General features: G+C 35.5%; 1 protein-coding gene across 15 annotated transcripts in view; it reads right to left on the bottom strand.

The window, feature by feature from the left end:
• Positions 1–14,452, bottom strand: part of LOC122566686 — a 116,154-nt gene that overhangs the window by 77,614 nt on the left and 24,088 nt on the right. For 2 of the 15 annotated variants that reach the window (XM_043724307.1, XM_043724302.1), the window contains exon 3: positions 904–1,054. The exons of 12 other annotated variants lie outside the window; for them this stretch is intronic. In XM_043724307.1, coding sequence (XP_043580242.1) covers positions 1,020–1,054 — 35 coding nt within the window. In that variant the 3' untranslated portion in view covers positions 904–1,019. Of the gene's footprint in view, positions 1–664; positions 787–903; positions 1,055–14,452 lie in introns of those variants that run through there. One more of the 15 variants, XM_043724306.1, reaches the window with a different exon arrangement.

Below are 14,452 nucleotides of genomic sequence, written 5' to 3'. Positions count from 1 at the left end.
TATCGTGCAAATTCATTTGTATGCGTCGATCTGGAATATCGTTACTTTTATATTATTCGTTGTAAATGATATAACATAAATTACATCACGACTTACTGCATTTATATGCTAATAACGAAATAAATTCGTACGTTGTCTTCAATATGTAGTTCGATACTTTAGTTCCTTCGAGTCATATTTATTCCTCTTGCAGTGTGTAATTAGCCTAATTTAATCTGAAGAACGTTTAACATCTGTTTCTACCTATGTACACTCCTTCGTTTTATACGCGAAAAGCACTGTCTGAACGTACCACTTATCCTTATTATGTATCATACGTATCATTCCTTATTTACATATTCGCATAAACAGCAACAAACCGTACTACCATTACAATCCCATTAAACCCTCAAATCCAACCGCTAACATTACAACTGCCAACTTTTAATGTACGAGTACCTACATATTATATACTATATATAGACGAATATAATTAAACTGGGACGATATATATGAAAACGTATATATTAGATTGTATTAATAAGATCAAAGTGAAATTTATATATAAAAATATTTATAAGAAGAAAAATGCAAGCCACATATTTTACAATACAGGTATTTGTTCATATACTTTGCAATATAAAACTTCAAGTGGCAGCCATCGGGATTATTAGTGAGTCATTTCGTCCATTCTTTGTTCAGTTCTATCATTAAATCCATTATGGCTGAATATTACAGCGCAACGTTTCATTTACAATTTCTTTCCAATCGGTTTGCATTGAAAACTCCAGCTCTTTAACATTGTGACTATAAAAGAGAATTGCAAGGATTCGTTTAATATTTTCCTTTCCATCTAGATTCTGTAATTTTATGAAATTTAGCACACTGAATGCCACGATAGTCGCTAGTAATCAACGTTGCTATTAAAATAGATCGCGAATTAATAAAAATACGCTATTCAACAATACGTACGTGCAACAACAAAATTTTACTGCAACGTGAAATTAAATATCAATGTATAATATCCGAACGTTTGATGCTCAGAGTAAAACATAACATTCGTATGGCTGTTGACCTGTTAAAAGAATTAAGTATCAAAATACAACGTTGTAATAAACCGTTGCTCACCCCCTTAACTCAACCACTCTAATTTCTATAAATTCGTCTTCACCCTCTTGTCATCCTGCACGCTTTTCCTTCTAAATATTTGGCGAACAACGCTCGTGCAACATACACTGCCAATCTTCAAGCTCAAAAAACTCCGCCAAGGATAGATACAGCTTTTCGAAAGGACGAGAAATCCTTGAATGACCTCGCGGCGAAAGAATGGCACGGGCCGTTGACTCGTTTTATCCTATCTGCGCTGGTTAGTATACCTAACCTAATATATAACGGTCGTGTCCTTCGACCACGCAGCAACCGAGACCGCTCGGTTCGCCCTCGCAGGATCTCTTGTGTGCTCGGGCGGACACGCGATGCAATGCAGTCTGCTGTTGGCCGATAGCTCGTTTCAAGAGGGACGCAAAATGGTGATCCCCGTTTCGTTCGTCTACGCTATTTTCAATGCTTCCACTATCTCTAAGCCGCGATCGATTCTTTTTCAAAGGAGGCAAAAGGAGAGAGCTCGAACGTTTGCTCCAGTTACGAAATGTTCCGAGGAAAGAGGCGCACGTTACGCGTGTTGCGTATATGCGTTTTATTATAATGTTACAGCGCGTTAGGTGTGTTACGGACAGCGTCGTTATTATCCTTATTACCGGTGGACCGTGAGTCAGGCAAAATTACTGCCGGGAGAAATTAGTTTGTCCATCTGCCACCGTATACGTGTGTGTGTGTGTGTGTGTGTGTGTGTATGTGCTTGTTACTTCCACCGTTCTTGATTGCGTTTTCATGTTTTTCTTGGAAAATTTTAATTTTCTTTTTCTTCTTCTTTTGGTACGTTTCGGTTTTTGGAGACAGTTTTTTTCAACAGTACGCGTAGCGAAGTAGTTTGCGTATATTTGCGTATGCATGGAGTTTAAAGGCGATTATAAGGTTGTGATTTATTGAAATTTATGAAAGTAGCAGATGACATATTTACAGAATGTTTCCACTTCGAAGATATTTAAACTGTATGAGGTTTATGTGTAGAGGATGGTTGGTTGGACGAGATTGCTCGTTGTTGAAACCGTCGAATATATTTAAAATGATTAATTAGTATACAAATAATGTTCGCAAAGACGCTCGTACTAATAGATTCGCTAAGACTGTGCATAAGTCGTAAAGTGGGATCGCTAATGACTCCTTAATTAAATCGATAATTCGTTGATAACTGATTGACAACTGACTGTACCTCATTTATTTATACTGGTTCGGGCAGAGTCGGGGGAGAAAATTCAAATTCGTCTTTGTTCGACGGTTGCACGTAGCGGCAACATTGTTTTGCTCGGAGTTTATTTATTCTTACATTACGTGTATCCTAACGATCTTGACACTGCGAGGAAAAACAACGATGTAACTCATGTGCCGCTACGAAACGGACGAAAGTACGTAAATGGAAGTTTGTTTTAGGGAAGAACATTTCGCCCGATTTCCGTACTATCGAAGTCTTGTTTATCGTGTTCAATACTAACGGAAATACTATGCGATAGTTGGCGTAGGCGCAATATTGTCGAAGAATGCAATAATTTGTATATCGTCTTGCCAAAGTAAAATGGAGAACAAGTCTGTAACTTTAATTCACTGATATTATCATTGGTAAATTAGAATAGAATAAATATAATAAATATGATAAAAAATGTCTATTTTACTGATACTCGTACACAAGAGTATCTTAATCTTTTCTTTGAGCAATAAAACGATACTTGTAACATGCCTACGCTAAAAAAAAAAATACGAATGTTATTAACAAAACATTCTACCGAGTGACACGTCATTTGAGGTCCACTTTCTGATTCATTCATGGCGTCGAGGCTTAATTAAAATGCACCACGGCATGTCGTTTTATCTAGATACAAGATAAATGCGCCAACTGTACCGTTAAATTAATTAAGCAATCACTTTGACTGAATCCAGATTCAGCTATATGTAACATGATGTAACGCATCTTAGTGACGGACAGATGAAAAGCTGAACCTGCGCCTGCGGTTTGATTAATCTCTAATTGCCTGTTATTAACACTGACAACTGTTAACATAATCAATCTAATCGCTTTTCATTACCTATTCAAGTATCAAATATCAACAGTACTACGTTACATTGTATCTATGAAAGCATGTATACGCTTACGTTCATAGATTCTATATTATTTTCTACGGATATTTTCTAAAAGAAACATATCAACCACGTTATCTGATGGATTCTGTAATTTATTATTAATGGAGTCGTCAACTAGTCGACGATGATTTATGTTGTTTCAGTATTATATTATGTTACTGCTTATTAGATGATGGTAGTAAAATTTAGGATATCCATGCTAATAATATATAAAGTATAAAGAAAATATCGAATCGAAAGAAGAAGTATGGAAAAAATACTGTACAATAGCGTCTATTCATCTTTAATTCGTGAAATATCAAGTCACGAAAATGTCCTTTATGGAAATGTGATTATTTTCAATTTCTATGCTTCTGGAAAAGCTAATAGACAACGATAAATAAGCGAAAGTTTAACAAACAGATTAATGCAACGATGAAACATTATCGAATATGGAGAGCGTAGAAACATTACTGTACTGCACTGGTTGCTATAAAAATATTTCCATATCAAACTAGTTACTATAAAAATATCGCAAACTGTTTACTATGTAAATATTATGAATCGATCTGTTTATCGTGAAAATATTTTAACTCGTTATGAAACTATTATGCCGAGATAGTCGCCAAACAAAAATATTACCAGGCTAAATTCCTCAAATAACGATTGCCTGGAGACAAGTTTATTAGAGAGAAGACAATTTTCTTATACAACTATTTTCATCACTTTTTATCAACCGAGAAGTTGAAAATTGAAAACAGGCTCGTAAATAACATGACGAACGTCTCTCGTTAACAATGACGTTTCCTCAAATTTACATGTGACTCCAATGAATCTTTTGCCGCATTGTTCTCCGACGCATATCGTTTCAGCATGCCAGGTCAAACTTCGTGATCGATACCTAGCTGAAAACAGTTGCCAAACTTGTCGCAGAACATAACGCTAGATGGGTTTAATGCTCAACGATCGGTTCCATTTAGCGAACAAACACGATACGATTATACTTTCGTCCGATACGTACTCTGTTGTCAAGTGAACAGGAAACGAGATTAGAAAAGGTTTCATCGATAAATGATAATCTAAATAATAATATATTTTTGGTATGCTTTCATTCGATATTTTTCATTGCATCTTGTTACGAAGATACGAATGAAAGTTACGTAGAAAACATAGAAGTAATTAATCGTATGAGATGTAAATGAAGCGTTATATAAATTGCATAATTGACTCTTAATTAAGTATTCAGTAATTAAGCCATTAATCTGTCCAGTAAATAACATTAGAAATAAGTCATAAGTAAGACGGTTGTAAATTAAAAATGGATAGGAAAAGTTATATCGATCCACGTTTCGTAACTGCTCCATTAGACAAGAGAAATTTCTTTAAACAAAATTACATAAGCAATATACATTATATTCTTGTTATTACGATACATGATAACGACGATTAAAAAATGTTTCACGTTATATTTTATTAATTAACTCGCAATTTAACGTTCCACGCTTCGTATTTCGCTAATTAATTTAAATAGTATACTTTATTAACCATAAAAGGACAGACAGGGACTTTGTGATTTTCGCTTGAAAAACGTAAAACAGCTATTTCATTTTTCGTATCTTTGTAATGCATCAAACAATTAAGGAAAAGAAAAAGCTACGGCCTGTTGTAAGAAGCAGAATAATTGTCACTTTTGCTCGCGGGCGAACATTTTGCATGGAGGATTATTAAAGTTACATAGCTGTCGGGGAACAGTGTTCTCGCGAACGAAGAGAAGGCGCACGGTTCAAGGTTTCCTTAGGAGCCTTGAACGTAATTCGTGTAATTAACTCACAGTGCGTCAACGTCTTTCGAAAGATTTTCGGTGCTACCGTGAGTTCTCGCCAAATACAAACATTCTTGGGATGAATTTGCTCCATAGTTTTTGTTTACAAGTACTGCGAATTATTCCACGTGTAATGTACTACAATTTTTCATAATTCATACTTTACCATTCGAATATTTAATATCGATTTAGTAAAAATCGAGAAATAAAATTGTAATTTTAATTGTATTTTCTAATTTCCGAAGGTAAAAACATTTTTCAAACGCGATTTTAACAAGAGGCATTTAACGAAGACGCATATATATGTACATTGTACAAAAATAAAATTCAATTGTAATTGTATACGTTTAGTCTATTGGTTTATCAGTAGCATTTTTATCTAAGTTTCATAGTTATCTAAGTTCAGTAACGTTAACCTGATTTTTTAATTCGAGCTATGTTTAAATTCTCGGAAAAGTAAAGGAAATATTAAAATATTCTCCAAAACAATTTCTTCCGCAAAATTATCTAAACATATTTCTAACATCTTACGAAGATTTTCTAATTAAATTTATATATCCAAGCTTCTAAGTAATGTTTAAATATTCCAATGGAATTTATATATAAAATACACAAAACAAAACAAAATAAAATATAATTATAACAGAGAAAATTAATTACCTTCTTAGGGAATATGTCAAGTCACGTTTAACAAAAAATTAATTGAAGAAATCTTCTTTTTTGTTTCTTAATTAATGCCGCATCAGCTGCTGAAGCTATTAGCAACACGAATTACAGATACATGCGTGTACATTACTTTCTTCTTTCATGTAGTTATTACATAGTACATAGAGTTCGTTCATTGTATAGGGATAAAGGCAGGACTTACGTATATTCAAATAAGGTCACGTTAACATCAGATCTCGGAGTAGAACGATTGTTTTTTCAAACGGTCGATTGATTTCTGCGTGCGTGCTAGGTTTATTGACATTACCTTAATGTCGACATTGCTAGTGTATCTAGTTATTCAACTTGAAGTTATCCAACTTGACGCAGTTATATAATACGTGTTCGATGGTAAACGGTGTACTGGATTCTTCGGTGGTATTTATCCATTAGGTGATCACGGGTAAGCTTTATCTGACCGATTCTACGTTTAGTTATGACTACTTGATCACTGCTATTTATTTCGTTGTCCTTTAGTTTAAGGATCAAGCCCTGAATTAATTCGTGTATGTTTGAGATTTTGGATTGCCATCGTGTCGTTAGTTCGTTACTCAAGTGTCATTAGTTAGGCTTACTCTTTCGTCTTCCGGTCTTATCTTTTAGCGGTAGATAGTTGAACACGACCTTTTTGTTTTTATCCGCATCACGGATCGAACGTCGGATTTGATTTATAATCCGGTTAGATGTTTCGTCTTTGAGCAGTTGCTACGTATTACCGTATTTGCATAATTGCTTTTTATTGCTATTTCCATTGATAGAGTAATCCGATGCGGTAACCCCGTGAATTTATTTATTTTGTAGATAATATTTGACATTGGAGTTGTGATCTTCGATTATACAAAGCAGTGTACCGTTTATTTTGAAGAAATCTTACAGCATACTGTAATAATTAATACTACAATGATATCGATAATGTAGTAATAAATCAGATGATAAAAATAAACTGGCAAGGTTAATGCAAGAGAAAGATGGCAGTGATGAAACATTCTTTCTCTCATTACAGTAGAAGCGTATTTTTTTCTTACTCAGCGGTCGGACAATTTCCTTCTTTTCTGCTTTTACTATAAACGCAGCCGTACTGTTATCCTCTGTAAATTACTACGAAAGCAGATTTCTTCGCTCATTCATTGTCTGGATATTTCCACAGAGTAAGTTACCTGTTTTATTTTGTTACAACCTCTTAATAAAGCGTTTTTTACCGACTTCTGTGGGAGCAGGCGATTTCAAAGCTTATTAAGAATCAAAGATTCTACGTGCACGTAGAATAATTAAAATGTTAACAGCGAGTTAACGAGTCGAGTACATAGTTAGCCCGAACGGTAGGTAGAATTTACTTTACGATTAAGAGATTTCGTAATGAGATTTTTCTATTGAAATTGACACGAAAGCGTTTCTAATCGATAAATCCAGTTCTCTTGGTAATTTCCATGCTCCTCTGTCAATAAGAATCCAATTTTCCGATTGAATTTTGTGACAATACTTCGATGAAGAATTTTACGACCAGAGTGTGTCATTAAGTATTCAAAGATTTAATAACGTTAGATTCGCGCAAGTGAGACGTGCGATAGAATGGTCGGGAACTACTTTTGAATCGGATATTTTATTGAAATCTGCCGTCCCAGTTTAATCGATAATTTTCGAAGCAGAAAACAGCTGTTCCAATGATAGAAATGTTCATTTTATATTAAAGTGTTTTTACATATTCCGCGATATCATATTAATATTTGTAAATTAAATACAAAACGAGAAACAGTAATACATTTTATCCCCACATATAATTTTTCACTTTCGTTCAATTTCATTCGTTTGAATTTCATATACAATTTATAAATCACAACGATTCATATATATTAATATCAAATAAACTTAATCTTCTCGCTACCACCGTTCAAGGGAAAAATTGTTGTTTACAGGCCAAGTTTCGAACGAAATATTAAGTTGTCCGAAATGTTTTTCGTTTTATACTAGTTTATCGAATTACGCGCGAACATAATAATAGAAATAGAACGAAATGGATCACACGCAATTCAATAAAATAATATAAAACAGAAATTGTTCTTCATCTATTATCGCCTTATGGAACGAAAGAAACTTTTCGGACAACCTGATATATTTTTACCGATATTTAAACGACAGGCAGACGATCCAAGCCGGCTTTTAAAGTGGCATACGTGTGGCTGTGAAAAGCAACTATTGCGTCACACAAGTGCGCGTGTCCCGAAAGGGTTAACATACCTTAACATATAGAGAAATATAAATTCGCATAAACATTTGCACTCCACTCGTTACTTTGTTTAAAGTCTAGCTAAGATATACTTACTGTCAGATACCATTACGCGCGATCAAATACGACAAATCTATTTTCCAAAATAAAAATCAAAATTTCTAACGTCTCAAAAGCCTCGCCGATTACGATTTCAATCGTTGACCGTTCTGTTCATCGGTAATACCAGGATTTCAGCGACTCTAACACCGAATTCCCTTGCAGTTGGCCTTCTTGTCGCAGAAAGAGTCGGACGACGTTGAGAATTCCAGCTGTCGGATGCGTTCCGGGGCCCTAAGCGCGTCTCGAATGATTATAATTATTGCACGTAGAAAAAGGCCGCGGGCGCTTTCCAAGCATTCTGCGTGCAGGCCAGGCGTAATGGTATTTTTGCGTTCTAAAAGCCGCAAAAACTGGACCGGTGGCGGAGAAGCTTTCGTCCATTCCGCCTATCCTTCTCCCTTCTTTCTCCCTCTTGCTTTTTTTTCCCCCCCTTCCTTTGGCCGTTTCACGCACGCACGACCATTAATCCGAGAAACGAAAGTCCTTCGAAGGAACGAAGCGAAGAGGAAATGCCATGCCGCGTGAGTCTGATCCGCCTGGCCTATACGAATCGCTACACGCTGCTGTACGCGTGTAATCGTTCGTCGAATTTGACGTCAGAATGGGAAACTGGTGATAATTCCAGACGAGGTTGTCGTTCATCTGCGTAGGATGACTACGTTACGATGACTAATCAATGCAAATAGGCAAGGATTATGTGTATAATTGCTATTAACGAGCAGGAGTTTACGTTAGTCTTAGAAGAATCGTATAGTAAAATGTTGATTATTTGAAATTAATTGCGGCACATCCAATAATTTGGATGATCGAATTTCTTGGATGAACGAATAGTAACTTTGTTTTTAGTATTTAGAAGATTATTTATTTTTAACTACTTTGTGAATATCAGTATTGAACGACAGACAATTTCTCTTCTATAAAAGACAGAGTAAACAATTTTTATCGGACATTACAACTGCTAAAATTGTCAAATCAAACCAATCGTTCCTCCGACAATCACGAAGCTCGATACAACTTGTTACGTTTATTCGATTGTCCATAAAATCAAGTAGAGTCTTTTTCAATTGAAAAAGTATACTATGATATATTCATAAAAGTATCGAAGACGAATGCCGTTGGTAACTGGTTCAGTAGCTGATTCTATCTCCGTTTTCGGTATCTTTCCTTTCGGTAAATGAGAAGAAAATGTCATAGCAAGGAATGACCAGTGTTGCGATAATCAAAATTTTGCTCTATTTAACTCGTTGGCTGTCTTAAAGCCCATTTAGAAATTATAAAATGGAGCTTGCTAGAAGAACGATACAACTAGAATTATATTTGTAAAATGGTTGAGAAAATAAAAAGCGGTCAAAAAGGAAACGAAGTAACGTTACACGTTCCATATTATCTTTATCCATTTTTTAAATAAAAAAAAAAAAAACAGATTGCTCATCGTGCAGAAAACATCATTGCATTGGCGTGTAAGAAGAGATCTTGTCATCTTCACGAAACTTTTAATCTCTTTCTCTAAACAAGTAGCGGGGAAAGTATAGCAGAACGATCGAGTAAATAGATTGTATGTCCTCCGATATACCGTGACGCCTATCGTGCGTAAAATTTCTCAAGGTTTTCCCGATAAAAAGCTGAAAGACGGTGAAACCGCTTGTTCGACTTAATAGTTGCATAATTTAATTCGTTCGCGGGATAGCATTTGTTGTTCCGCAAATTTTGCAACCTTCCAATGAAAAATTTCCATTCTTCTACTTCTGTTTCTCTTTATCATTAGCTGACGGTACATTAGCGGGTTCCCCCAACATTTTACAGTGTATCTTAAAAATTACATCTCTCATTAGAACGTTACGTTACATCTTTCTTTGCTTCGTTAGAAATATAAAGATGCACGGTGCGTGGCTTAATTCAAATTCTCCAAGTCTCAGCTCACTACCGCTACGATCTCCAATCCACCGTGTATCATTTTCGTTGTTTCCTCGAACATTTCGTGAAAAACATAAAAATCTCGCTGAAACTCATACCTGCCAATGTTATTCCTTTCTGCCGATGCGCTCGTAGCGCGCGATACCAACCAATTTCACCGTATAAATATTCTTTTAATACGACCGTTGGAAAAACTTCGATCCCCCTTCAAACGTGATTTCTCCTCGCGAAATAACCAAGTTACATATCGAAACGGGGGAAAAAAAAGAGAGAGAAAGAGAGACAGAGAGAGAGAGAGAGAAAGATAAAGGAAAATTCTATACACGAATAGTCGAAAGATGATCGATGAGCGACGTGGAAGGGATCGACGGTAATCCAAGAAAACGGGATTACCATTGAACCCATTGAAAAAGCGGTATTCAATGGCCGATCCTCATCGGGGGGGGGGGAAAAAAAAGTAGAATTATAAATCAGCCTTTTGTGTTTAACGTGCCGCAGTGGAAAACAAAAATTGGCTGGTGCAACTAAGTAGAAACCGAAGTGTATAACTCATGTCCGCGACTACGGGTAATATTTAACCATGACCGCGCGAACTTTATATAAATCCCTGTGTTTCGTGCATAAATCGGTTTATTCCTTCGATATTTTTAACGGCCATTGAAATTCGACGGAGGGCGAGACAATTTATGTTTTTCCCATGCTTTGTCTATTAACTTCGGTTTCGACACAGATCTATGACCCGTGTGAGCGGCGACCAACGAAACGGTGTGAAACGAAATTTTGACGAACGGCTGCAATTTTTGGTGGCCACCGTAGACCACCCACCCCCTCCGTACCCAGCAGGATTCCTTTTGTAGTCGGTAGAAGAGAGATTTTCCATGCAACAATGTGAACGAACCGAAATTTTATGATACGTCCATGGAGATCCATGGTTAACGCTGTCTACCCCTTCGAAACGTTGCGCTTCGCTTTAACGTCGTCATATTGGCAACAATCAAATTTTTCTTCGGTTAAATCTATCATCCCAAATTCGTCGTATAGCTATAATATTTGCGATTGCGATACACAGCGTCGTTGTTAGCAGAAACCGATCTGTGTTTGGACAGATTTTTATTTCTACGGGCGACCGAAGTATTGAAACTTGAGCAAAAATTTCCTTCGCAGTTGAGTGAACGCAAATTAAAATTTTATGGAAAATAAAGATCATAAAGTAGTGGACTAGGCTTTGATTTTCCGCTACTAAATAAAATATATCGAATTGTTTAGCCACAAATATTTATCAGTAATTTTCCTGCCCATATATCTTTGCACGTTACGTGTTTTTTACATCTCTATACTTGCCATAAACGAATATATGTATATCGAGAGGCTAACAACGAAGCAAGAAGATAATGAACTTATTCTGATTGAAAGCAAACTCACGCGTTCATTTCGACGGAAGAAATCGGGCATTACATATATTACCACCTAATAGAATCGAGTTCCTGTACGCAAATGATAATGGGGTTCCCGTGATGTGTTTCCGTATGCGTGGCCGATCTGTCCCGCAATTTCCTTAACTTTGCGGAACCGCGAAACCGGTTCGAACAGCTTTTTTCGCAATCGATTCGTCTCGGCTTCGCGATTCAGTATCCTTCGAACGTATCGGCCCGTTTTCTAGACACGCCGACAGAACGCGAGTACCGATTCGAATCGGCTCTTCCTCGCGTCATAGACGCCTCTGTCGATCGGCTACGTGAAATTGTTTGCCTAAAAAAAAAAACACCATCTCCCCTCTCCTATAACTCTTCGGTGGTTTCCTCTTGTTTATTTCGACTTATCGAGAGAACAACTCGAAACATACGACCAGATATACCGCCGATATTTATGTAAATTCTTCTGAATATAATTTGTGCAAATTTTTGCGATTAAAAGTATTCATAACATAGCGCTTGTTATAATATTTGTTGGATAAAATTTATAAAATTGTTGTTTGTAAATTCCGCTTCTTCAGTCGTATCGGTAAAATGAATTTATTCGTATTGATTTGCATAAACATTCGCAGTTGACTTACGACATTGAGTAACCCTTGTCATATAAATATTCGATAGAAATTCAACAAAGACGGATTGTATTTGATTAAAATCACAAATCCTTCCATTCTACTCATTATCTTCCCTTCGAACTATCAAAATTGCTAAAATAGCGCGAAACAAAGGTACATAGGCGTATCGAACAACCATCCTTTATTATCGTTTGATTCGCATCAACTGTTCGTGGAAAAGTGTGTCGGAAAATTAGACGATGAATTAATGCGATTAACGTAACATTATCGAAATGAACGGCGAACGTATCAGAAATTGATGGAACGGGTCCATCGGCTGGGGTTGGTGGCGTTGCCTTCAAGAACGCCATCAATCAGATAATGAACACAGGATCGTTGTTAACGCGTATCACACGGCGTAAACGTGGTGCGGCATTCTGTGCAATCATTGGTGACGGTTCAGTGGCGCGGATCGAGACTTTTTGCCGTGGCGTCGTTTCCCTTCGGCTTTTCAAGGACTCGTAATCTCCGAGAACCGGAGACGCAACCTTCCTGGTACTGGCTATTAAAAGCAATTTATTAATAGATTTTTTAATTCCATCCGGTGTTTTAATCATTCACATTTAAGTGGCACGACCTGCACGATTCTGCCACCTTTCTTGCACAAATCTGCCTTCTTTCGAACGAAATGTCCCAATTAATATTTCTTCGTTATTCAGGATATATCGAAGTATGTATTCGAAGTCTTGTTTTTTTATCTTCTTAGGTAAAATTATATTACACAGACTGTTACGACATAACGAATAAATATTTTTAACCGTACGAATAAAAATAGAAACAGCACGACTTTCGAAATAATAGACAGAATATTTTAATTGAGGAAAGCAGAATCGAACTAACGTTATCGATGAAACTTTACGATTCGTAAATTATAACTAATTAGTATCGATAAATTCTATTATATATCGTAATAAGTTTGATGATGTAACGAGTGAAATTTTTCACGATCTTTACACGTTATATCATCCTCTTGACATTTTTAATTGTAAAAAAGGCAACAAGAGATACGAAATTAAAGCTGACTTTAATTTACCACAATAAATTCCCTGTTATTTTGTACAATACGATTTCTTGTCGTTGTAACGATAGCGCTTTAACTACATTTTCGTGAAATTATTTTCACGCAAATGAATTTACTGGCCAAGCTAATACTTCTTGTAAAAATTGTTGGAATAAATAATCCGTGTATCTTCTACGTATCGTGTAACATTGAAAATTCCAAAACGCTGTGTTTTGTATCATCTTTTTCTCTTTTTCAGATATTGGAGAACGCGTGCGGTGCCAGGTTACGTTAGAAAAATTGGTAAATGTTCGGAAAGCTTTGTTTCAATTATAGGAACGAGGGCTAGTTATTTTTACGCGCGTATTATGTATACGCGCATCATGTTGAAATGTTTCGATGTCGTATTGATTACGACCGGAAACGATATTTGCAACGCACAAGAGAATTATATTTGAAATTTCATCGGCGCAAATGTAACGAATTATTATTTCCACGAAATTGTGTTTACAAACGCAATTTTGGTAAAACGTTACAGCGTGATTGTCGCGAAAATTAATCAGAAATTCGATATGCACGATAGTGAGCGGTAATGATGCAGAGATATATTTAAAAACTCATAAGTTTGATTGATTAAAAAGAGATCTTATGCGTGAAAAATACGATTGTAAAGGAAAACTCTAGGTATTTATTTCTCATCGTATATGAAAATCTTAATTGTTCGTTTAAATTGGTTTATATAAAGAATAGTTTTAATTATTAAGAATGGGTTTCCGAAAACGATTATATATACAGATATTAATTAAACTTTTATTTTTCTATCATTTTTTCTCATTTATATATAGTAAAATACGTTACTAAAAATACTGGAACGTGCAAAGGCAATGAAATGTTAAACGTAACGATAGAAAGTTCTTGAATAATCCGTAGAATTTAAGAAAATACTAGAATACGACCAAAGAGTATATTCGGCTAGACGTATCACTGAAAACTGAAACATCGAAGAATCGATATTCGTGAATTAATATTCATCCTTTATGAATTGCTAATAACGTAAATCGCGTTTATAATTTACATGATAACCATAAATATCGAATATCTATAAATTCTTCGCCATTTATTATTAGTATTTATAGATTTTATGGACACAGAAGTCCTATAATACATCGATTCTTAATGTAACACATGTACAGCGATTATCATAATCGCACCATAATTCTCGAATTAATCATTTTGCAGTGCTTTATCATAAACTTTAAATCTTTATCATTTAGTAATAGAACGAACGAAAAAAAAATACAATGGTTATTATTAATAATACAGAATGCGAATTTCATTGACAGCGAATTGAAAATTAAATATATAATAATTTCTGTGGACACAATATTC

The sequence above is a fragment of the Bombus pyrosoma genome, linkage group LG4, assembly GCF_014825855.1.
Source record: "Bombus pyrosoma isolate SC7728 linkage group LG4, ASM1482585v1, whole genome shotgun sequence".
Classification (NCBI taxonomy): Eukaryota; Metazoa; Arthropoda; class Insecta; order Hymenoptera; family Apidae; genus Bombus; species Bombus pyrosoma.
Note: the sequence above shows the minus strand (reverse complement) of the source record. Positions and strands in the feature narration are given on the sequence as shown.